This window comes from Cetorhinus maximus, chromosome 4, assembly GCF_964194155.1.
Source record: "Cetorhinus maximus chromosome 4, sCetMax3.hap1.1, whole genome shotgun sequence".
NCBI lineage: Eukaryota > Metazoa > Chordata > Chondrichthyes > Lamniformes > Cetorhinidae > Cetorhinus > Cetorhinus maximus.
Genome location: NC_135882.1, coordinates 177,947,986 through 177,974,551, shown reverse-complemented (window position 1 = coordinate 177,974,551; position 26,566 = coordinate 177,947,986). Strand labels below are relative to the sequence as shown.

Below are 26,566 nucleotides of genomic sequence, written 5' to 3'. Positions count from 1 at the left end.
TGTGCTTAAAATTATTTCTTTCATTAATAAACGTTGAATTTAATTTTGTAAAAAAACTAATAATATTTGGTGGACTTACTACTACTGAATTCAAGGCACGCATCTCTAAATAAAAATACAAATTGCAAAATAGTTGTGGCAGTTGTTTCAAGTTTCCCTTTGGGATTTGAGCAGCTTAGCATTTACCATCTGCTGTGCCATAACACTGCCCCCCACCCCCACTCACACCTCAGTACTATTGATACTGCACCGTGTGCAATGCTGAGCCATGGAGGACAGGAAAATGCCAAGTTCAATTCCCTTTCCCAGTTGTCCAGTTTCAGGCAAGACAAACAGCCACTTGGGAGAGTCATCACCACCTGTACAGAAAAAGATGTGGGGTAGAAATTAAAGAATGGAAAAAGAATTTATAGTGGAGCTCAGCAAGGCACCGAGAGGAAATGTTAGGTATTCTCAGGCTAAAGACTACAGGTGTTTTCAACTTCACCTTGTTCTCAGGATGTGGACAAGGCCAAAATATTTTTCCCACCCCTAATTGCCCTTGAGAAGGTGGTGGTGAGCTGCCTTCTTGAACCGCTGCAGCCCATGTTGGGTAGGTACACCCACAGTTCTGTTAGGGAGGGAGTTCCAGTATTTTGACCCAGCGACAGTGAAGGAACAGCGATATATTTCCAACAGGATGGTGTGTGACTTGGAGGGGAACTTCCAGGTAGTGGTGTTCCCATCTATCTGCTGCCCTTGTCCCTCTAGATGGTAGTGGTTGTGGGTTTAAAAGGTGCTGCCTAAGGATCCTTGGTGAATTTCTGCAGTGCATCTTGTAGATGGTACACACTGCTGCCACTGTGCGATGGTGGTGGAGGGAGTGAATGTTTGTGGATGGGGTGCCAATCAAGTGGGCTGCTTTGTCCTGGACAGTGTCAAGCTTCTTGAGTGTTGTTGGAGTTGCACTCATCCAAGAACAGAAAGCCACAGATTCAGAATCAACTGACATGTTTAAAAAGGAGGGAGATACTTAGGAAGCAAAGATATTACAAAGACATGGAATTAGGGTGAGGAGATACAGAGCTGTCATCATTAACAACTTAACACAGGCGCGGAGGGATATATTTGTGTTCGTTTACAGTCTCAGATAAAGCAATATAGAGATTTTTCTGTTTCTTCGGAGAATGAACTTTTCCTCTGCATATATACTGGTTTAGAGCAAATTGCATTGTGTGTTATCTTAATAACATTGTTATAGACTGAGCATACAGGAATTTCAAGCCTTTTTTGTTAAGGGGAACCAAGCAAGCCAAGAGATGTGGGGAAGTGACTGAGCCCAATGCCATTCTCTCTGTTCATTTCTAGTCATTTGTTATTTGTTTAACCTGGACCAGTGTCTATTTATTATTTTAAAAAGTGATTTATTTGGGACTGCATGTCAGGAACAATCAGGAATCAGACCTGTTTGGGACAAGGCTGCTTGTGGGAACAATGAAGGAATCATAATTCTCAGCTTTGTTTGAGTACATACTCACAATGTAAGTACTAGCTATTTATTTCATTTGGCTGGGAACAGCTTCCAGCTCTGGAACAGATGGGTTTAATCTGCAGCATCATCATCAAGTGAAATCAGTCAGCCTCATGCTGAAAAAAAGCTCAATACTTTTTGCAGATATCAGAGAGTTAGGCGTATTACTAAATCAATTCCTCATAAAATGAAACAGAGAAAAGCTTAAAGTCCTACTGAGTGAGAAGCTACTTGTTTCTGATGGCTTGTCCCTCTCTCGCCTCTACCTCCAATCTTTCTCATTCTTTCTTCACAACCTTCCTTATCTTTTTCTCTATTTTAGCAATATCACTGTAATCTTCCCTATCCCTCTCCACTTTCCAAAAGACCATTCTTTCCAAGATACCTTGGTTCGTTCTTTCTTTCCCCACGCACCTTTGTATGCAAGCACAGGAGATGCAAAACCGGCCCCATCACTATCGGGCCAAATGTTCATGCTGGGTGACACAGAACTTTACATGTACTTCCTACAACCAAGTATAATGTATTCACTGCTCACACCGCAGTTTCCTTTTCAACAGGGAAACCAAATGAATGCTAGCTGAGCACCTCTGTCCCTTCAGTAAGTGCAATCACAAGCTCCATGTCAATTCACACTTCAATTCTGTGTCCCACACCCACTCTGACCTCTCTGTCTTTGGTCTTCTCCATTATTCAAAATAATCTCAATCCAAAATCAAGGAATAGCACCCTATCATTACAGTGGACAATTTGCAGAAGTTCCTCAGGGCAGTGACATCGGCCCAACATCTTCAGCTGCTTCGTTAATGATGTTCCCTCTAAGGTCATCACCCCCATTCCCTACTTTAACTACTTCATTCCAGGAATGCAGAATTCCTCATCCCATCAGTGTTCCCTTCCTCCTACAATCTGAAGGTGCTCAGACCTCAAACATTATAACCCTAACTGCCAAACCTTGATTGCCCTTGAGAAGGTGGTGGTGAGCCGCTGCTGTCCACTTGGTGCAGGTGCACCCTCAGTGCTGTTAGGGAGGGTGTTCCAGGATTTTGACTCAATGATAGTGAAGGAACGGCGATATATTTCCAAGTCAGGATAGTGTGTGGCTTGGAGGGGAACTTTCAGATGATGGTATTCCCATGCATCTGCTGCCCTTGTCCTTCTAGGTGGTAGAAATAATTTGATGGCATGGATTAAGGATTGGCTAACAGGCAGAAAACAGAGAGCAGGAATAAATGGGTCATTCTCGTGTTGGCAGGCTGTGACTAGTGGGGTACCGCAAGGATCAGTACTTGGGCTCCAGCTGTTCACAATATATATCAATGATTTGGATGTGGGGACCAAATGTAATATTTCCAAGTTCACAGATGATACAAAGCTAGGTGGGAATGTGTTGTGAGGAAGATGTAAAGCGGCTACAGGAGGATTTGGACAGACTTAGTGAGTGGGCAAGAACATGGCAGATGGAATATAATGTGGAAAAATGTGAGGTTATCCACTTGGTAGAAGGAACAAATGTGCAGAGTATTTCCTAAATGGCAAGAGATTAGAAAGTGTAGATGTACAAAGGGACCTGGGTGTCCTTGTCCATAAGTCACTGAAAGCTAACATGCCGGTGCAGCAGGCAATTAGGAAGCTAATGGAATGTTAGCCTTTATCGCAAGAGGAATTGAGTACAGGAGTAGTGAAGTCTTGCTTCAATTGTATAGAAGCTTAGTTAGACCGCACCTGGAGTACTGTGTGAAATTTTGGTCCCCTTACCACAGAAAGGATATTACTACCTTTAGAGGGAGTGCAATGAAAGTTCACCAGACTTGTTCCGGGGATAGTGGGAATGTCTTATGAAGAGAGATTGGGGAAACTGGGCCTGCATTCCCTAGAGTTTCAAAAATGAGAGGTGATCTCATTGTAATCTATCAAATACTTAAAGGAATAGACAGGGTAGATGCAGGTGGTTCCTCTGGTTAGGGAATCTAGAACCAGGGGACACAATTTCAAAACAAGGGGGAAGCCACTTAGGACCGAGATGAGGAGAAATTTCTTTACTCAGAGATTGTGAATCTTGGGAATTCTATACCCGAGGGGGCCGTGGAAGCTGAGTCATTGAGTATGTTTAAGGTAGAGATCGATAGATTTCTGATTAACATTAAGGTAAAGGGTTATGGGGATAGTGTGGGTAAAAGGCATTGAAGTGTTCAATCAGCCATGATCGCATTGAATGGCAGAGCAGGCTCGATGGGCTGAATGGCCTTCTCCTGTTCCTATGTTCCGAAGTGAATGTTTAAGTTTGATTTGTATTTCTGTATCTGTGTGTTCAGAAATGACCTATTGAGTTTTAGTTTCACTTTAAAAGCTGCCTCCATTTCTAATGAACAACTGTTGCAGCTAAGTTAAACAAACAAGAGTTGAGAAACTGGGCAGTTGCCTAGCCACAGGCTCCCAGAGAGGCAGGCCCCTCCCACAGACACACGTCGAAAATCTAAAGAAACAGCAGTTTTCAGTTCAGTTTAAAGACAGCTGCCAAACAGGAGCCACCTAGAAGGGACAGATAACCAGTCCCAAGTTGAAATTGGTTGGAAGTAGCTGTAGTGAGAGACTGAATCACAGAATCACGCAGTGCAGAAGAGGCCCTTCGGCCCATTGACTCTGCACCGACACGTGAGAAACACCTGACCTACCTACCTAATCCCATTTACCAGCACTTGGCCCATAGCCTTGAATGTTATGACGTGCCAAGTGCTCATCCAGGTACTTTTTAAAGGATGTGAGGCAGCCCACCTCCGCCACCCTCCCAGGCAGCACATTCCAGACCGTCACCACCCTCTGGGTAAAAATGTTTTTCCTTACATCCCCCCCAAAAACTCCTGCCCCTCACCTTGAACTTATGTCCCCTCGTGATGACCCTTCAACTAAGGGAAACAGCTGCGCCCTATCCACCCAGTCCATGCCCCTCAAATCTTGTACATCTCGATCAGGTCGCACCTCAGTCTTCTCTGCTCCAACGAAAACAACCCAAGTCTATCCAACCTCTCTTCATAGCTTAAATGTTTCATCCCAGGCAACATCCTGGTGAATCTCCTCTGCACCCCCTCCAGTGCAATCACATCCTTCCTATAATGTGGCGACCAGAACTGCACACAGTACTCCAGCTGTGGCCTCACCAAGGTTCTATCCAACTCCAACATGACCTCCATACTTTTATAATCTATGCCTTGATTGATAAAGGCAAGTGTCCCATGTGCCTTTTTCACCACCCCACTAACATGCCCCTCTGCCTTCAGAGATCTATGGACACACACGCCAAGGTCCCTTTGTTCCTCAGAACTTCCTAGTGCCATGCCATTCATTGAATATTTCCTTCTCAAATTACTCCTTCCAAAGTGTATCACCTCACACTTTTCAGGTTTAAATTTCACCTGCCACTTATCTGCCCATTTAACCATCCTGTCTATATCTTCCTGTAGCCCAAGTCACTTAACCTCACTGTTAACCAGTCAGCCAATCTTTGTGTCATCCGCAAACTTACTAATCCTACTCCCTACATAGTCATCTATGTCGTTTACATAAATGACAAATAATAGGGGACCCAGCACAGATCCCTTTGGGACGCCACTGGACACTGGCTTCCGGTCACTGAAGCATCCTTCTGTCATCACCCTCTGCCTCCTACAACTAAGCCAATTTTGAATCCACCTTATCAAATTACTCTGTATCCGATATGCATTTGCCTTCTTTATAAGTCTCCCATTTGGGACCTTGTCAAAGGCTTTACTGAAATCCATATAAACTACATGAACTGCACTACCCTCATCTACACACCTGGTCACCTCCTCAAAAAATTCAATCAAATTTGTTAGGCATGACCCAGCACAGATCCCTGTGGGACATCACTGGACACTGGCTTCCGGTCACTAAAGCATCCTTCTGTCATCACCCTCTGCCTCCTACAACTAAGCCAATTTTGAATCCACCTTATCAAATTACTCTGTATCCGATATGCATTTGCCTTCTTTATAAGTCTCCCATGTGGGACCTTGTCAAAGGCTTTACTGAAATCCATATAAACTACATGAACTGCACTACCCTCATCTACACACCTGGTCACCTCCTCAAAAAATTCAATCAAATTTGTTAGGCACGACCTCCCTCTGACAAAGCCATGCTGACTATCCCTGATCAAACCTTGCCTCTCCAAGTGGAGATGGATTCTCTCCAGAATTTTCTCCAATAGTTTCCCTACCACTGACGTGAGACTCACTGGCCTGTAGTTCCCTGGCTTAACTCTACAGCCCTTCTTAAATAGTGGAACCACATTAGCTGTTCTCTAGTCCTCTGGCACCTCCCCCGTGGCTAGAGAGGAATTAAAAATTTGGGTCAGAGCCCCTGCGATCTCCTCCCTTCCCTCCCTCAGCAGTCTGGGACACAAATCATCCAGACCTGGAGATTTGTCCACTTTTAAGCCTGCCAACATCTCCAATACCTTGTCACTCCCTATATTAATTTGCTCAAGAACCTCGCAGTCTTTCTCCCTGAGTTCGATACCTTCATCCTCATTCTCTTGGGTGAAGACAGATGTGAAATATTCGTTCAGCGCTTTAGTGACGTCCTCTGGCTCCACCCATAGATTGCCCCCTTGGTCTCTAATGGGCTCTACTCTTTCCCTGGCTATCCTCTTCCCATTGATATACTTATAGAATATCTTGGCATTTTCCCTACTTTTACCAGCCAGAGCTTTCTCATATCCCCTCTTTGCTCTCCTAATTGCTTTCTTAAGCTCCACCCTGCACTTTCTGTACTCCACTAATGTCTCCGCTGATTTGCTTCCCTTGTACCTACTAAAAGCCTCTCTTTTCCTTCTCATCGTAACCTGAATATCTCTGGTCATCCATGGTTCTCTGGGCTTGTTACTCCTTCCTATCACCCTAGAGGGAACATGTTGAACCTGTACCCTCCCCGTTTCCTTTTTGAACACCCCCCACTGCTCCTCTGTAGATTTCCCCACAAGTAGCTGTTCCCAGTCTACCTTGGCCAGATCCTGCCTTATTTTACTAAAATCCACTCTCCCGCAATCCAACACATTTGTTTGCAACTTGTCTATTTCTTTGTCCATAACAAGCTTAATTGGAGCATAGGACAGCTGCCTGGAGAGACTGGAGCAAAGGGGACAGATAGCCAGTCCCAAGCTAAAGAAAAGACCCCAAAATCCAGGGGAGTTGGACAGGAGAAAGTCCCAAGAAAACCTTCTCATCAAAGGGAGGGATAAGAACCTGGAAAAGGTCCTGTTAAGTGAAGTCAAGAGTGAGGGGCAGAGAGAAAGGCCCCAAGCTTTAAATTTAAAGAGACAATAGCTGTAGAAAGCCAAATTAAAGCGAGAACAGCTGGCTAGAGGCAAGAACTTCCAAAGAGATGGCTGAAGGTCTGCAACTCTTTGCTACGTGAAGCCGTGGTGTATTGTTGGCAGCTGAGTTGCTGAAAGAAAGCACGAATGCATGTGGTGACCTAGGGACGAGAAACATCGGAAGGAGACCTCAAAACCCTGGAGGTGAACCCTTGTGGAAGACGTCTGAGAGAAAACATCAGTTTGGGAGAAGATTCCAAAGCAAGTTCTTGGAGAGTGGAGATTGGAAACCCTCGTGTGAAAGATGGAGTTCAGTGAAATCGTTTGGCTCACGGTGGGACAAGCGTCTGGGGGGAGTTGATGAGAGATCCATAGCATCTGGCTGAGGTAGCATCTGTCAGTTGGTTTTAGAGTGTGGTGTGTCTGACCACAGGTCACTTACTGTGTACGTACAGTGGACATTAGGGTATAAGATAGCTTTTGTAACCTGTGTTATCCTTACAAATCTGTGATATAAAGGTATAGTTGTGGGTGAAGGTGTATTGTAATATAGTTAATCTTTTCTTGTTTAATAACTGTTTTGTGCTTTTGTTAAAAGTTTGTTAGCTGACTCCAGTGACCCTCTCCACATATCTAAACAAACAAATAAAAGTTAGGATCTATCAAGCTGGGTTCCAACCTGGGATCAGGCTTGTCCAGTGGTGACCTCAACTGGGGATCATAATACCAGTCCAAGCCTGAATGTTGTCCTGGTCTTGCTGCATATGGACACAGATTGCTTTAGTATCTCAGGATTTGTGAATAGTGCTGACCATTTTGCAATCAACGAACTGACCTTATGATGGAGGGAAGGTCATTGATGAAGCAGCTGAAGATGGCTGGTCGAAGGACACTAAACAAAGGAACTCCTGCAGTGATGTCCTGGAGCTGAGATGACTGACCTCCAACTACCACAACCATCTTCCTTTGTGCTAGGTGTGATTCCAGCCAGTGGAGTATTTTCCTCCTAATTACCATTGACTTCAGTTTTGCTAGGACTCCTTGACGCCACACTCAGTCAAATCTTGCCTTGACATCAACAGCAGGCCTGCCACATCCAGTTCTCATGGCGGTGGACAATTTAAAAACTAACTGGAGGAGGAGGCTCCACGAACATCTCCATCTTCAGTGTGGGTGAGGTTCAGAAGAGATGTGTTGCGGACAGGGAGGGGAGGCTAATTTCTCCTCTCACCATCTGTCCGTAAAAAAAGGTATTTTGATTTGTTTCCCTATTTATAAGCAGTGGCTTATTTCCCACCCCCTCACAGAAAACTCTAGATAGGATGAACTCAAAGAGCTAGGCCAGAATTTTTCCTTCGGCGGGAGTGGGCGGGGGCGGTTGGGAAGCCGACTGCCACCCACAATCGGTTCTGCTCTGCGATTTCACACGTGAATCACGAGCGGCAGCGCTCAGCGCTACCTGTGTGGGCAGGGGAGAGGAGGGAGAGAGGGCCTGGTGCGCAGTTCGCGCATGCGCAGGAAAGAGCGCTTCAATCTCCCTGAGGCAGCTCCGTGCCTCAGGGCGATTAAAGCACTTTTTTAAAAAAAATTAATAGAGTAAAAAATTTAATAAAACATGTCCCCTCAGGTTGGACGGGCAGCGTTAATTTGATTTTAATGAGTTTGTTAATGGCCTTAGTAGACCTTTCAATTATCGGCAGGCACGCAGTCGACTCCGGCATGCGCCCGCTGAACGAAATATCAAGCGAGTGCGCGATGACATCGGGACGCACGCCTGACGTCATCGTGCGTCATATTAAACTCGGCCGTGTCAGGCACACATCCGCATGCCAAACGTAAAATTCTGCCCTTAGTTTGAGGGTGTACAAATAAACTGCGAAAAGAGGATTTGCAACAATCCCTCCTCCTCAGATAGTAAAGAGAGGGATAGTAAAAAAGAAAGATTTACAGTACAGAGACCACAGAGGCAAGAAATATTGTTTCATATGGGTTCCAGAGCCTGGAATCAAAGCCGAATGAGGTATTTCTTCACAGAGGTCGGTGGGCTGGAAACCAATGCTGTATAATTCACTTTCCCAGTGGTGTTGACTTCACACAATGAGATAGGCATACGCTGAGATGAATCAGCCTTGTAGGCAATGGTACAGAATTTCTAGCAGAAGCAGTGTAGTTGAGGCCAGGTGTTCAACCTGGGAAGAGCTCCTTTTCTGGGAGGCCGTTCGTCAGAGGGTAAACAGCAGACTAAGCTATGCCGTTAGCAAGGTAATATTACTTGTTCCACAAGCCAGAAGCCCATGTCACATGACTCCCACCTCTCCACCATCTTTGACAAAGGATGTCTATCCAGGGTCAGGAATTCGGCTTGGTTTGTCAGGTCTGCCATTATGGGTTGAAGGACTGTTTGAGAGGACATTGCCTTAGTAAACATTCTTTTCATCCAGAGATTGGTAGGGTCTGGAACTCACTGCTCAAAAGGGTGGTAGAGACAGAAACCATCAGCGCATTTAAACAACACTTGGATATGTACTTGAAGTTCCGTAACCCAAAGGCTACAGATTAAGAGCTTGAAAGTGGGATTAGGCATCCAACCTCGAGAAAAGCTTTGCTTCTGTGAATTTGGGATTCAATTCTTCTAATGTTGGAATCTTGTGTGGATACCTCTTTAGAGCAAGATTTAGATGTCTCGGGTCCAAGCTTCTCCGATTTTGCCATCATTTTTAAGCATGCACATAGCTGAACTGCATCAGTTGGTGTGCTGAGCACATGATGAATAATGCTGTTACGCTCCATTTCGTCCCAACTCGCTCTGAAGCTTCTCCTGTTTGTGGCACACTTCGCTTTCTAAAAGGGTAGATCGACAGTACTGCATCTTCTTTGAGATGTAGTACAGAATCACCAATGAATCATAGAATAATAGAATCATTACAACACAGAAGAAGGCCATTCGATCCATTGTGCTGGCTCTCCTAAGGAGCAGTTCACATATTGCCACCCCCCTCACCCTCTCCTCACATCCTTGCACATTCCTCCTTTTCAGAGATTTAAAAATTTTTTTAAATTTATGGCACAGCAGGAGGCCACTCTGCCCATCGTGCCTGTGCTGCCCTGAAATCAAACCACCCAGCCTAATTGCACTTTCCATTACTTGGTCTGTAGCCCTGGAGATTACATGACTTCAGGTGCTTATCACCCTCTAGGAGAAAAAAAATCGTTCCTCATCTCCCCTCTAATCTTTCTACCAACTACTTTAAACTGATGCCCTCGAGGAATTGACCTCTCTGCTGAGGGAAATTGTGTCCTTCCCCTTCACTTTATCCAGGCCCCTCGTAACCTTGTACAGCTAAATAAAATCTCCCCTCAGCCTCCACTGTTCCAAGGAGAACAACGCCATCCTATCCAATCTTCCCTCATAGCTGCAATTTTCCAATCTTGGCAGAGTTCTCGTAAATCTCCTCTGTACCCTCTCTAATGCAATTACATCCTTTCTATAATTTTTTTTATTCATCCATGGATGTGGGCGTTGCTGGCTAGGCCAGCATTTATTTCCTATCCCTAAATGCCCTTGAGAAGGTGATGGTGAGCTGCCTTCTTGAACCGCTACAGTCCATGTGGTGTAGGTACATCCACAGTGCTGTTAGGAAGGGAGTTCCAGGATTTTGACCCAGCGGCAGTGAAGCAACGGCGAGATATTTCCAAGTCAGGATGGTGAGTGACTTGGAGGGGAACTTCCAGGTGGTGTTATTCCCAAGAGTCTGCTGACCTTGTCCTTTTAGATGGTAGCGGTCCTGGGTTCGGAAGGTGCTGAATAAGGAGCTTTGGTGAATTCCTGCAGTGCATCTTGTAGATGGTACACACTGCTGCTACTGTGCGTCGGTGGTGGAGGAAGTGAAGTACTTTGTACTTCTGTTTATAAAGTCAAGGATATTATTATATCACTTAGGGTCAATATATCATAAAGGGTCAAAGGGGGAAAAAATGGTAAAAAGGCAAAATTAATGGCTCTTTACTTAAATGCACATAGTATTCGGAACAAAATAAATGAATTAATGGCACAAATAGAGATTAATGGGTATGATCTTATAGCCATTACAGGGACATGGTTACAAGGAAATCAAAGCTGGGGACTAAATATTCAGGGGTATGTGACTTTTCGAAAGGACAGGCAGGATGGAAAGGTTGATGGGGTAGCTTTGTTAGTACGAGATGGAATAAGTATGATAACAAGAAATGATCTTGGATCGGAAGATGTGGAATCCTTATGGGTAGAGGTAAGAAATAACAAGGGGGAGAAGACACTGGTGGGAGTAGCCTATAGGACCCCTAACAGTAGCTATGCTGTTGGATAGAGAATAAATCAGAAAATAATGAGGGCATGTAAAAAAGGTGGTATATTAATCATGCGTGACTTTAATCTCCATGTAGATTGGGAAAATCAAATTGGCAGAGGTAGCCATGAGAAATTCATAAAGTGTATTTGGGACAGTTTCCTAGAACAATATGTTGTAGATTCAAACAGGAATCAGGCTATTTTGGATCTGGTAATGTGTAATGAGGTAGGTTTAATAAATGATCTCAGAGTAAAAGATCCCCAAGGAAACAGTGACCATAACATGGTGGAATTTAGCATTCAATTTGAGAGTGAGAAACTTAGTTCGGAAACGTCTGTGCTAAACTTAAATAAGGGTAATTACAAAGGAATGAAGGCAGAGTTGGCTGGAGTGGACTGGGAAAGGAGTTTAGCAGAAGAGACTGTTGATGAACAATAGCAGACGCTTAAGAAAATAGTTCATGACTCACGACAAAGATATATCCCAGTGAGGAGGAAGGATTGTAGGAAGGGGATAAAGCAACCTTGGTTAACCAAGGAATTTAAGGATAGTATCAAAGTGAAAGAAAAAACATACAATGTGGCAAAGATTCGTGGTAAGCCAGAGGATTGGGAAATTTTTAAAAACCAACAAAAGATGACCAAAAAATAATGGAGAAAATAAATTCTGAAGGTAAACTAGCAAGTAATGTAAAAACAGACAGTAAGAGCCTCTTTAAATATATAAAAAGGAAGAGAGAGGCCAAAGTCAATATAGGCCCCTTAGAGAATGAGGCTAGGTAAATAATAATGGGGAACCAGGAAATGGCAGAGGGGTTGAATACATACTTTACATCAGTCTTCACGATAAAAGACATTAATTACATACTAAAAATACTAAATAATCATGGGGCAAAAGGGGGTTAGGAAATAAATACAATAACTATCTCTAGAGAAAAAGTACTCGGGAAACTAATGGGGCTGATAAGTCACCTGGACTTGATGGGTTGCATACTAGAATATTGAAGGAAATAACTGCAGAGATAGTGGATGCACTGGTAGTAATCTTCCAAAACTCCTTAGATTCTGGAAAAGTCCCAGAGGATTGGAAAACTGCCAATGTAACACCCTTATTCAAAAAGGAGGGAGACAAAAAACAGGTAACTATAGGCCAGTTTGCTTAACATCTGTCATTGGGAAGATGTTAGAGTCTATTATAAAGGGTATAATAGCAGAGCATTTAGAAATACATAATCTAATCAAGCAGAGTCAGCTGTTTCATTAAGGGGAAATCATGCCTTCTTTGAGGAGGTAACAAGCAGGATAGATAAAGGGGAACCAGTAGATGTAATATATTTAAATTTCCAAAAGGCATTCGATAAGGTACCACACATAAGGCTACTTAATAAGATAAGAGCCCATGGCGTTGAGGGTAGTATATTAGCATGGAGAGAGGATTGGCTAACGAATAGAAGACAGGGAGTTGCGATATGGGGGGCATTTTCAGGATGGTAACCTGTAACTAGTGGCGTGCCACAGGGATCAGTGCTGGGGCCACAATTATTTACAATATATATTAATGACTTGGATGAGGGAAATGAATGTACTATCGCCAAGTTTGCAGATGACACAAAAATTGATGGGAAGGCAAGTGGTGAGGATGACACAGTCTACAGAGGGATGTAGACAGGTTAAGTGAATGGGCAAAAACATGTCAGATGGAATATAATGTGGGAAAGTGTGAGGTTATGCACTTGGGCAGGAAGGAAAGAGGAGCTGAATATTATTTAAATGGAGAAAGACTGTAGAAAGCTGCAGCACAGAGGGATTTAGGGGTCCTCGTGCATGAATCCCACAAAGCTAGCATACAAGTTCAGCAGGTAATAGGTAAGGCAAAAGGGAATGTTGGCCTTTATTTCAAATAGGAATGGAGTATAAAAACAGGCAAGTCTTGCTAAAGCTATACAAGGCGCTAGTTAGACCACACCATAAGACCATAAGACATAGGAGCAGAAATTAGGCCATTCGGCCCATCGAGTCTGCTCCGCCATTCAATCATGGCTGATAAGTTTCTCAACCCCATTCTCCCGCCTTCTCCCCGTAACCTTTGATCCCCTTACCAATCAAGAACCTATCTATCTCGGTCTTAAATACACTCAATGACCTGGCCTCCACAGCCTTCTGTGGCAATGAATTCCATAGATTCACCACTCTCTGGCTAAAGAAGTTTCTCCTCATCTCTGTTCTAAAAGGTCTTCCCTTTACTCTGAGGCTGTGCCCTCGGGTCCTAGTCTCTCCTACTAATGGAAGCATCTTTCCCACGTCCACTCTATCCAGGCCTTTCAGTATTCTGTAAGTTTCAATCAGATCCCCCCTCATCCTTCTAAACTCCATTGAGTATAGACCCAGAGTCCTCAAATGTTCCTCATATGTTAAGCCTTTCATTCCTGGGATTGTTCTCGTGAACCTCCTCTGGACCCTCTCCAGGGCCGGAACATCCTTCCTGAGATACGGGGCCCAAAATTGCTCACAATATTCTAAATGTGGTCTGACCAGAGCCTTATAAAGCCTCAGCAGCACATCCCTGCTTTTATATTCTAGTCCTCTCGAAATAAATGCCAACATTGCATTTGCCTTCCTAACTACCGCGTCAACCTGCAAGTTAACCTTAAGAGAAAAAAACAAAAAACTACTGCGGATGCTGGAAATCCAAAACAAAAACAGAATTACCTGGAAAAACTCAGCAGGTCTGGCAGCATCGGCGGAGAAGAAAAGAGTTGACGTTTCGAGTCCCCATGACCCTTCAGCAGAACTGAGTATAGTTAGGAGAGGGGTGAAATATAAGCTGGTTTAAGGTGACGGGGCGGGGGGGGGGGGAGAGAAGTTGAGGGGGGGGTGGTTGTAGGGACAAGCAAGCAGTGATAGGAGCAGATAATCAAAAGATGTCACAGACAAAAGGATCAAAGAGGTGTTGAAGGTGGTGATATTATCTAAGAAAATGTGCTAATTAAGAATGGATGGCAGGACACTCAAGGTACAGCTCTAGTGGGGGTGGGGTGGAAAGACTGACAAGGTATTAGTTGTAGATTTAAAAATAATGGAAATAGGTGGGAAAAGAAAAATCTATATAAATTATTGAAAAAAACAAAAGGGAGGGGGAAGAAATGGGGTGGGGATGGGAGGAGGGAGTTTAAGATCTAAAGTTGTTGAATTCAATATTCAGCCCGGAAGGCTGTAAAGTGCCTAGTCGGAAGATGAGGTGTTGTTCCTCCAGTTTGCGTTGGGCTTCACTGGAACAATGCAGCAAGCCAAGGACAGACATGTGGGCAAGAGAGCAGGGTGGAGTGTTAAAATGGCAAGCGACAGGGAGGTTTGGGTCTTTCTTGCAAAGCGGTCGCCCAGTTTGCGTTTGGTCTCTCCAATGTAGAGGAGACCGCATTGGGAGCAACGAATGCAGTAGACTAAGTTAGGGGAAATGCAAGTGAAATGCTGCTTCACTTGAAAGGAGTGTTTGGGCCTTTGGACGGTGAGGAGAGAGGAAGTGAAGGGGCAGGTGTTGCATCTTCTGCGTGGGCATGGGGAGGAGCCATAGGTGGGGGTTGAGGAGTAGGGGGTGATGGAGGAGTGGACCAGGGTGTCCCGGAGGGAACGATCCCTACGGAATGCCACCAGGGGGGGTGAAGGGAAGATGTGTTTGGTGGTGGCATCATGCTGGAGTTGGCGGAAATGGCGGAGGATGATCCTTTGAATGCGGAGGTTAGTGGGGTGATAAGTGAGGACAAGGGGGACCCTATCATGTTTCTGGGAGGGAGGAGAAGGCGTGAGGGCGGATGCGCGGGAGATGGGCCGGACACGGTTGAGGGCCCTGTCAACGACCGTGGGTGGAAAACCTCGGTTAAGGAAGAAGGAGGACATGTCAGAGGAACTGTTTTTGAAGGTAGCGTCATCAGAACAGATGCGACGGAGGCGAAGGAACTGAGAGAATGGGATGGAGTCCTTACAGAAAGCGGGGTGTGAGGAGCTGTAGTCGAGGTAGCTGTGGGAGTCGGTAGGCTTGAAATGGATATTGGTGGACAGTCAATCATCAGAAATTGAGACAGAGAGGTCAAGGAAGGGAAGAGAAGTGTCAGAGATGGACCATGTGAAGATGATGGAGGGGTGGAGATTGGAAGCAAAATTAATAAATTTTTCCAGGTCCCGACGAGAGCATGAAGCAGCACCTTGTTCCAGTCCTACTCCGGCCCCCTCCTACAACTCTTTTTCCGGTACATCAATGATTACTTCAGTGCGGCTTCATGCTCTCGTCTGGACCTGGAAAAATTTATTGCGCCGAAGTAATCATCGATGTACCGGAGAAAGAGTTGTGGGTAGCTCGGATGTAGAGCAGCAGGTGACCATCAGCTAGCAGTGTCTGTGTCGGAATGGCAGCTGTGCTGTCCTTGTGAATAATAGTTGCCGAATCCATAAAGTAGACCAGTCTGCTGAGCCATCCTGTAACCAAACCTACGTATAGTTTCTCAGTCCTGGTGTGAGATTGGTAAACTTGTGTATAGCAGACATAGAAAACCAACATGGTGGCAGTGATGTGAGTTTGAAGTCCACAGGCTGAGCCACAGACAAGATTTGGTAAAATTTGGTAAAATGCAGAGGCTGTAGGTGGATTGAAATCCCAGCAAACACAAGCTCAGAGCCAAAGTCGACATGCGAGCAAGAGCGAATATCTTGCCAGTCAGAATCCTGAAGGATATGTATCTGAGTCATTGGAAGTCAATGATACAAATGACAAACAAACTAACTGGGCACAATGGATCACCCATTCATTGCATAGGTACGTTGACATTGAAATGCAGCTATGGCAAGTCTGTGTGGAAACCACAAGTATTTTACCTGGTGAATATAAGTGGACCAGCAATAGCAGGGTTACCGGTGTGCATGGAACTCAACATTGTGAGCACAAGTTCACCAATATACCAGTCACAGCAAAAGAGACCAACAATAATCACATTGAGTCAGTCAAAGACCTAAAACAGATGTACCCAGAGAGAAATAAAAACAGAAAATGATGGGAAGACTCAGCAGATCTGACAGCACCTGTGGAGAGAGAAACAGAGTTAATGTATTGAGTCTGTATTACCCTTCTTCAGAGCTACGTCTCTTTAGCTCTGAAGAAGGGTCATACAGACTCGAAATGTTAACTCTGTTTCTCTCTCCACAGTTGCTGTCAGACCTGCTGAGTTTTTCCAACATTCTCTGTTTTTCTTTCAGATTTCCAGCATCCGCAGTATTTTGCTTGTGCCCAGACAGATTTGGCGCCACAGGAAACTTGAGTGAATGTCCACAGAACCCTGAAGGTAGCAGGACAGATCAATAGAGTGGTTAAGAAGGCACGCCCTTGACATTCAATGGCATTACCATCGCTGAATCCCCCACTATCAACACCCTGGTGGTCACCAATGACCAGAAATTTAACTGCACCAGCCATATCAGTACTGTGGCTACAAGAGCAGGTCAGAGGCTCGGAATTCTTCGGAGAGTTACTCACCTCCTGCCTCCCTAAAGCCTGTCCACCATCTACAAGGCATAAACCACTTGCCTGGATGAGTGCAGCTTCAACAACACTCAAGAAACTTAACACCATCATAGACAAAATAGCTCACTTGATTGGCACTCCATCCACCACCTTAAACATTTACTTTGTCCATAACCGACGCACAGTGGCAGCAGTGTGTACCATCTACAAGATACATTGCAGGAGCTCACCAAGTCTCTTTAGACAGCACCTTCCAAACCCAGGACCGCCACTATCTAAAAGGACAAGGTCAGCAGACTCTTGGGAATAACACCACCTGAAGCTCCCCTCCAAGCCACTCACCATCTTGACTTGGAAATATACCGTTGTTGCTTCACTGTCGCTGGGTCAAAATTCTGGAACTCTTTCCCTAACAGCGCTATGGGTGTATCTACACCACATGGACAGCACGTGGTAGACAGGCAGCTCACCACCACCTTCTCAAGGGCAATTAGGGGTGGGCAATAAGTGGCTTAGCCAACGCTCATATCTCACGGATGAATAAAAAAGCTTAATAGATAATTTAATAGATTTGTTCAAAGCATGAAAGGTTTTGATGGAGTAGTTCAGGAGAAATTGCAGTGGCAGGAGTGTCAATAACCAGAGGACACAGATTTAAGGCAATTGACAAAAGAACAGAGGGAGAGGAGGAGAATTGTTTTCACACAGCAAGTTGTTGTGATCTGGAATGTTATCTGGAAGGGCAGTGGAAGTAAATTCAAAGTAACTGTGAATTGGATAAATAATTGTAGGGGGAAAGTTGGTAGCGCCATTGGAAAAAGCATGGGGAGTGGGACTAATTGGTTAGGTCTTTCAATTAACCTGCGCAAGCACTATGGGCTGAACAGCCTCATTCCATGCTGTATGATTAGATGATACTATGAATCTGTGATGCATTCATTCCTTTCCTCTGTTCATTCGACTTCACTCATTCCTGGGATGAAGGGCTTATCTTATGAAGAAAGGTGAACAGGCTGAGCCTATACCCATTGGAGTTTAGAAGATAGTGTAGGTACTGGGAGGATGTTTTCTCTTATTGGGAGACTAGAGCCAGAGGACATAGTTTAAAAATAAGAGCCCCTTTTAAGTCCGAGGTGAGGAGAATTTTTTTTTTGAGGGTCATTCGCAGAATCACAGAGCAGAAGAGGCCCTTCGGCCCATCGAGTCTGTGCCGACACATCAGCAACACCTGACCTACCTACCTAATCCCATTTACCAGCACTTGGCCCATACCCTTGAATGTTATGACGTGCCAAGTGCTCATCCAGATACTTTTTAAAGGATGTGAGGCAACCCGCCTCCACCACCCTCCCAGGCAGCGCATTCCAGACTGTCACCACCCTCTGGGTAAAAAGGTTTTTCCTCACATCCCCCCTAAAACTCCTGCCCCTCACCTTGAACTTATGCCCCCTTGTGACTGACCCTTCAACTAAGGGGAACAGCTGCTCCCTATCCACCCTGTCCATGCCCCTCATAATCTTGTACACCTCGATCAGGTCACCCCTCAGTCTTCTCTGCTCCAACGAAAACAACCCAAGTCTATCCGACCTCTCTTCATAACTTAAATGTTTCATCCCAGACAACATCCTGGTGAATCTCCTCTGCACCCCCTCCAGTGCAATCACATCCTTCCTATAATGTGGTGACCAGAACTGCACACAGTACTCCAGCTGTGGCCTCACCAAGGTTCTATACAACTCCAACATGACCTCCCTACTTTTGTAATCTATGCCTCAATTAATAAAGGCAAGTGTCCCATATGCCTTTTTCACTACCCCACTAACGTGCCCATCCGCCTTCAGAGATCTATGGACACACAAGCCAAGGTCCCTTTGTTCCTCAGAACTTCCTAGTGCCGTGCTGTTCGTTGAATACTTCCTTGTCAAATTACTCCTTCCAAAGTGTATCACCTCACGCTTTTCAGGGTTGAATTCCATCTGCCACTTATCTGCCCATTTGACCATCCCGTCTATATCTTCCTGTAGCCCAAGACACTCAACGTAACTGTTAACCACCCGGCCAATCTTTGTGTCATCTGCAAACTTACTAATCCTACCCCCCACATAGTGAACTATGTCGTTTATATAAATGACAAATAATAGGGGACCCAGCACAGATCCCTGTGGTACGCCACTGGGCACTGGCTTCCAGTCACTAAAGCATCCTTCTGTCATCACCCTCTGTCTCCTACAACTAAGCCAATTTTGAATCCACCTTATCAAATTACCCTGTATCCCATGTGCATTTGCCTTCTTTATAAGTCTCCCATGTGGGACCTTGTCAAAGGCTTTACTGAAATCCATATAAACTACATCAACTGCACTACCCTCATCTACACACCTGGTCACCTCCTCAAAAAATTCGATCAAATTTGTTAGGCATGATCTCCCTCTGACAAAGCCATGCTGACTATCCCTGATCAAACCTTGCCTCTCCAACTGTAGATAAATACTCTCCTTCAGATTTTTCTCCAATAGTTTCCCTACCACTGACGTGAGACTCACTGGCCTGTAGTTCCCTGGCTTATCTCTACAACCCATCTTGAATAGCAGAACCACATTAGCTGTTCTCCAGTCCTCTGGTACCTCCCCCGTGGCCAGAGAGGAATTAAAAATTTGGGTCAGAGCCCCTGCGATCTCCTCCCTTGCCTCCCTCAGCAGCCCGGGACGTAAATCACCCGGAGCTGGAGATTTGTCCACTTTTAGTATGTGAAAGAAAGTAATGGAGGCTAGGTCTTTAAATTTATTCAAGCTGAGTTAGATAGATTTTTGATAAACAAGCGAGTCAAGGATTATGGGTGCAGTCAGGAAAGTGGAACTGAGGCCACAACCAGATCAGCCACAGTCGTATTGAATGGTGGAGCAGATTTGAAGGGCCAAATGGCTCACCCCTGCTCCTAATACCTATTTCCCTCTTTCTCTCTCTATCTTGAGCCTGTTGCTGATGCTCCCATTCCTTCCCTCTGTTCCAGTTTGCCTGTGGTGCAGCGTTGCTGAATACTCAGATCCCGCTGTTGCTGGGAGACCTGATGAACGCTGTTGTCCAATGCTTGCAGACGAACCCGGACTGCTACTTCAGCGCCATGCAGGTGCCAGGTGTAAAATTACTGGTTACCTACACTCTGCAGGTAAGATCCAGTGAGCCACCATGGAGCTTGTGCATTGGGTTTGCAATCTCTGCTGAATTTTTTGATCAGGGATAGAGGAAAGCTCAATCTGTTTCAAGTACCTGTGCTGGTAGTGTTTGATGGGGACAGTGTAGAGGGAGCTTTACTCTGTACCTAACCCCGTGCTGTACCTGTCCTGGGAGTGTTTAATGGGGACAGTGTAGAGGGAGCTTTACTCTGTATCTAACCCCGTGCTGTACCTGCCCTGGGAGTGTTTGATGGGGACAGTGTAGAGGGAGCTTTACTCTGTATCTAACTCCATGCTGTACCTGTCCTGGGAGTGTTTGATGGGAACAGTGTAGAGGGAGCTTTACTCTGTATCTAACCCCGTGCTGTACCTGTCCTGGGAGTGTTTGATGGAGACAGTGTAGAGGGAGCTTTACTCTGTATCTAACCCTGTGCTGTATCTGCCCTGGGAGTGTTTGATGGGGACAGTGTAGAGGGAGCTTTACTCTGTATCTAACCCCGTGCTGTACCTGTCCTGGGAGTGTTTGATGGGGACAGTGTAGAGGGAGCTTTACTCTGTATCTAACCCCATGCTGTACCTGCCCTGGGAGTGTTTGATGGGGACAGTGTAGAGGGAGCTTTACTCTGTATCTAACCCCGTGCTGTACCTGTCCTGGGAGTGTTTGATGGGGACAGTGTAGAGGGAGCTTTACTCTGTATCTAACCCTGTGTTGTATCTGCCCTGGGAGTGTTTGATGGGAACAGTGTAGAGGGAGCTTTACTCTGTATCTAACCCCGTGCTGTACCTGTCCTGGGAGTGTTTGATGGGGACAGTGTAGAGGGAGCTTTACTCTGTATCTAACCCCGTGCTGTACCTGTCCTGGGAGTGTTTGATGGGGACAGTGTAGAGGTAGCTTTACTCTGTATCTAACCCCGTGCTGTACCTGTCCTGGGAGTGTTTGATGGGAACAGTGTAGAGGGAGCTTTACTCTGTATCTAACCCCGTGCTGTACCTGCCCTGGGAGTGTTTGATGGGGACAGTGTAGAGGGAGCTTTACTCTGTACCTAACCCCGCACTGTACCTGTCCTGGAAGTGTTTGATGGGACAGTGTAGAGGGAGCTTTACTTTGAATTTGGGATTATGTGGCACTGCCCTGGAATTTCAAAATGCAAACTGTGTTGTTCCTCCGCCCAAACATTTCTGTTTTCATCGAGTATGAAATTCTTAAATGTAATAAATGTTTGCGGTTCTGCCTTGAATCTGTCTTTAACACGATTTCTGCCTTCTGCTTATTAGGGTGTCCTGACTTGCTGTTACATCACTCTCCTGTCCAGAATCGGCGAGAGAGTTGCTGCCAACCTGAGGAAAGAATTGTTTGCAACCCTGCTCAGGTTTGTCTTTGCTGAGGTGGTGAAGAGATTCCCTGTGTTGTTTGATATTAAAAATAAAATTGTAACATACCCTCTGTGAATCCAGATCCATGGTCAGCTGCCAGTGGCCGTGCCTGGCGTTGCCAGGTCTCCCTGCTGACTAAGATGTAAACTTAAAGAGATGAGGGCCATAGAAATGTGTCAGAGTTTCACAGGGTGAAATAAATACCAGAGATTAGGAGAAGATTTAATGAGTTAGTGCATTTGTTGATTTTCAGACTTCCCACACCTGAACAAGTGGTTTTCACAATGGTGATACATAGCTTAGTGATTTATTGATGGTGAGTCGAAGAATTAAGAAGACAATGGCATGTGGTCCTTTATTGCAAGAGGATTGGAGTACAAGAATAAAGATGTCTTGCTACAATTTGGTGAGACCACATCTGGAATACTGTCGTGACATCAGTCGTCTCAATTTCTCTGCTCCTCTCACCCAATCTAACCTGTCTCTCTCTGAACTTGCTGCACTCCGTTCTCTCAGGTCCAACCCTGACATTGTCATTAAACCTGCTGACAAGGGTGGTGCTGTTGTTGTCTGGCGCACTGACCTCTACCTCGCAGAGGCTGAGCGTCAACTCGTAGACACTTCCTCCTACCTCCCCCTGGACCATGACCCCACCACTGAACATCAAGCCATTGTTTCCAGGACTGTTACTGACCTCATCTCCTCTGGAGATCTTCCTTCCACAGCTTCCAACCCAATAGTCTCCCAACCTCGCTTCTACCTCCTACCCAAAGTCCACAAACAGGACTGTCCCGGCAGACCGATCGTGTCAGCCTGTTCCTGCCCCACGGAACTCATTTCTTGTTATCTTGATTCCATTCTCTCTCCCCTTGTCCAGTCCCTACCCACCTACATCCGTGATTCCTCTGACACCCTACATCATATCAACAATTTCCAGTTCCCTGGCCCCAACCGCCTCCTCTTCATCATGGACGTCCAATCCCTCTACACCTCCATCCCCCACCAGGATGGTCTGATGGCTCTCCGCTTCCTTGAACAGAGGCCCGAACAATCCCCATCCACCACTACTCTCCTCTGTCTGGCTGAACTTGTTCTCTCACTGAACAATTTCTCCTTTAACTCCTCTCACTTCCCCCAAATAAAAGGTGTGGCTATGGGTACCCGCATGGGTCCCAGTTATGCCTGTCTCTTTATGGGGTATGTGGAACATTCCTTGTTCCAGTCCTACTCCGGCCCCCTCCCACAACTCTTTCTCCGGTACATCGATGATTGCTTCGGTGCTGCTTCATGCCCTCGTCTGGACCTGGAAAGATTTATTAATTTTGCTTCCAATTTCTACCCCTCCATCATTTTCACATGGTCCATCTCTGGCACTTCCCTTCCTTGACCTCTCTGTCTCAATTTCTGGTGATAGACTGTCCACCAATATTCATTACAAGCCTACCGACTCCCACAGATACCTCGACTACAGCTGCTCACACCCCGCTTCCTGTAATAGGACTCCATCCCATTCTCTCAGTTCCTTCACCTCCGTCGCATCTGTTCCGATGATGCCACTTTTTCAAAAACAGTTTCTCTGACATGTCTTCCTTCTTCCTTAGCTGAAGCTTTCCACCCATGGTGGTTGACAGGGCCCTCAACCGTGTCCCGCCCATCTTCCGCGCATCTGCCCTCACGCCTTCTCCTCGCTCCCAGAATCATGATAGGGTCCCCCTTGTCCTCACTTATCACCCCACCAGCCTCCGCATTCAAAGGATCATCCTCCGCCATTTCTGCCAACTCCAGCATGATGCCACCACCAAACACATCGTCCCTTCACCCCCCCCGGTGGCATTCCGCAGGGATCGTTCCCTCCAGGACACCCTGGTCCACTCCTCCATCACCCCCTACTCCTCAACCCCGTCCCACGGCACCTTCCCATGCAACCGCAGAAGGTGCAACACCTGCCCCTTTACTTCCCCTCTCCTCACCGTCCAAGGGCCCAAACACTCCTTTCAAGTGAAGCAGCATTTCACTTGCACTTCCCTCAATTTAGTCTATTGCATTTGCTGCTCGCAATGCGGTTTCCTCTACATTGGAGAGACCAAACGCAGACTGGGTGACCGCTTTGCAGAACAGCTTCGGTCTGTCCGCAAGCATCACCCAGACCCCCCTGTCGGTTGCCATTTCAACACTCCACCCTGCTCTCATGCCCACATGTCCATCCTTGGCTTGCTGCATTGTTCCAGTGAAGCTCAACGCAAACAGGAGGAACAGCACCTCATCTTCCGACTAGGCACTTTACAGCCTTCCGGACTGAATATTGAGTTCAACAATTTTAGATCATGAACTCTCTCCTCCATCCCCACCCACTTTCCGAACCCCTTTTTTCCAATAATTTATATAGATTTTTCTTTTCCCACCTATTTCCATTATTTTAAAATGTATTTCCATCCATTGTTTTATCTCTACCTTTTAGCCTATTTCGATCCCTTCCCCCCCACCTCACCCCCACTAGGGCTATCTGTACCTTGCTGGTCCTGCTTTCTACCCTTTAATCTCACCTATTATCACATTCCTTAGATAATATCACCACCTTCAACACCTCTTTGCTCTTTTGTCTGTGACATCTTTTGGTTATGTCCACCTATCACTGGCCCTCTATCCAGCTCTACTTGTCCCACCCCCCCTTAAACCAGCTTATATTTCACCTCTTTTCTATTTTTCCTTAGTTCTGTTGAAGAGTCATACGGACTCGAAACGTTAACTGTGTTCCTCTCCGCAGATGCTGCCAGACTTGCTGAGTTTTTCCAGGTATTTTTGTTTTTGTCCTAGAATACTGTCTGTGGTTTGAGTCTACTTATTTAAGGAAGGATATACTTGCATTGGAGGCAGTACAGCGAAGGCTTACTATATTGCGTCCTTGGGAGATAGGGTTGTGCTATGAGAGGCTGAATAAATTGGTACTATAGCCTCTGCAGTTTAGAAGAATGAGGGATGACTTTATTGAAACATACAAGATTCTCAGGGACTTGACAGGGACGACACTCGGAGCTTTCCCCTGGCTGGGGAACCTCTAACACCGGGGCACTGTCTCAGGATGAGGGGACAATCATTTAGAATCGAGATGAGATATTTCTTCACTCAAAGTGTTATGAATGTTTGGAATTCTGTCCCCCAGAGGGTTGTGGATGCTCCATCATTGAATATATTTAAGGCTGGATTAGACAGATTTTTGGCCTCTCAGTAATTCAAAGGACATGGGGAGCTGGTGGGAAAGTGGCATTGAGGCAGATCAGCCATGATGGTATTGAATGGCAGAGCAGAGTCAAGGGGCCATGTGGTCAACTCCTGCTCCTATTTCCTATGTTCTTGTGTATTGCATGATGAGCTAGGTTCAAGGGGCTGAATGGCATCCTTCTGTTCTTATGTTTTGGTCTGTAATACTATTTCACTGACTAAACCCAGTTAGTATCCTGTCAGCCCAACTTGTACTGTCCAATCAATAAGGGATATGAGAGATAATCCAACATTGAATTTCTTAAGTGCAAGTCATGTTTGACAGATTTCATAGAACTTTTTCAATTGAGTGATTGATTGAATGGATGGAGGGAATGCATTAGCTGAAAATGCAAAAAGGTGACAGTTGAAGCTTTAAAAACTTTTTCCAGCATTTTCTGTTTTTATGTTGATAGATTTTTGTTGGGTAAGGTTAGCAAGGGACATGGAACAAATGTGGGTAAATCGAGTTGAGGTACAGATCTGTCATGATCTAATTGAATGGTGGAACAGGCTTAAGAGGCTGAATGCCACCTGGTGGCACCTAATGTTCCTGCATATGGATAGAGGTATTCAAAGTCATGAGGGGATTGGACAGAGTTGATCGGGAGAAACTGATCCCACTCGTTAGATGATCGAGAACGTGAGGACACAGATTTAAAGTAATTGGCAATAGAAGCAAAAGCGATATGAGAAAGTACTTTTTCACACAGCGAGTGGTTAAGGTCTGGAATCCATTGTCAGAGTCTGGTCGAGGCAGGTTCACCTGAAGCATTCAAAAGGGAATTAGACTGTTATCTGAAAAGGAAGAATGTACAGGGTTATGAGGAGAAGGCGGGAGAATGGCACTAGGTGAATTGCTCATTCGGAGAGCTGGTGTAGACATGATGGACTGGATGGCTTGCCTCTGTGCTGGAACAATTCTGGGTGATTGTGTTCTTGTTTTGAAAAATCAGACACTTTTGTTTATCCTTTCATGGGAAGTTAGCATCGCTGGCTAGGCTAGCATTTGTTGCCTATCCCTAACTGTCCTTTGAAAGGTGGTGGTGAGCCACATGTTGTAAGTGGAAATGCAGATGCATGGATAGAAACTTGGTTGACAGTTAGGAGGCCAGGGTAAATGGGCGTTGCTTGCACTGGAGAAGGAGTTAGACGTGGAGTTCCCCTGACTGCCAGCGTGAGGACTGCCCCCGACCTCCAGCACGGGGACTCCCCCCGCTGACCCCCCCAGCACAGGGATTCCCCGCTGACCCCCCAGCATGAGGAATCCCCCCCTGGCACCCAGGGTGGGGAATCCCCCCCCCCACCCAGCGCGGGGACTCCCCCCTGACCCCCCCCAGCGTAGGGACTCCCCCTGACCCCCCAGCGTGAGGAATCCCCCCCCCCCGATCCCCAGCATGAGGAACCTCCCAGCCCCCAGCACGGGGATTCCCCGCTGACCCCCCCAGCATGAAGAATCCCCCCCCTGTCCCCCAGCGTGAGGAATCCCCCCTGGTCCCCAGCATTGAGAATCCCTGCTGGCCCCAGCATGGGGAATCCCTCTGGGGGCAAGGGGGGGATTCCCCATGCTGGGGGGGGCTCCTATGCTGGGGGTAGGAAGTACCCTTGACCTGAGGTAGGGAGTGGTGTATTGCTGCCCCTGGTGTCGGGAGTGGAGTACCCGTGCCCCCCTGGAATGGGGAGTGGTGTACCTCTGCCCTTGCAGTCAGTGCTGAGGCTCATTCTGCACTGTGAGTGTCTCTGGCTCTATAAATGAATTTATTTGAAGAATTGCTTCAGTTAAACCCTGTTCCTTCCCTGTTGTGTGACAGGCAGGATGTGGCATTTTTCGATGCCACTCGGACGGGCCACATGGTGAGCCGCTTAACTAACGACATCCAGGAGTTTAAATCCTCTTTCAAGCTGGTGGTGTCTCAGGTGAGCCTGCTGGGATCGCATATAAGGTTAACCAACAAATAGCAAAAGAGGCCGTTTTTGTTCACCCCATATTTTTGCTTCCCCCACACTGACTGTCTCTTATCTTGAGCCCTGATTTGTACCTTGTAGATGGTGGACAGGCTTTGGGCAGTCAGGAGGTGAG

General features: G+C 46.0%; 1 protein-coding gene across 2 annotated transcripts in view; it reads left to right on the top strand.

Annotated features, from left to right (window-relative positions):
• Positions 1 to 26,566, top strand: part of LOC144680071 (mitochondrial potassium channel ATP-binding subunit-like) — a 99,936-nt gene that overhangs the window by 8,283 nt on the left and 65,087 nt on the right. The window contains exons 3-5 of one of the 2 annotated variants that reach the window (XM_078541220.1): positions 19,692 to 19,847; positions 21,130 to 21,224; positions 26,298 to 26,403. The exons of the other annotated variant lie outside the window; for it this stretch is intronic. Coding sequence (XP_078397346.1) covers positions 19,692 to 19,847; positions 21,130 to 21,224; positions 26,298 to 26,403 — 357 coding nt within the window. The remainder of the gene's footprint in view (positions 1 to 19,691; positions 19,848 to 21,129; positions 21,225 to 26,297; positions 26,404 to 26,566) is intronic. 2 annotated transcript variants of the gene reach the window in all.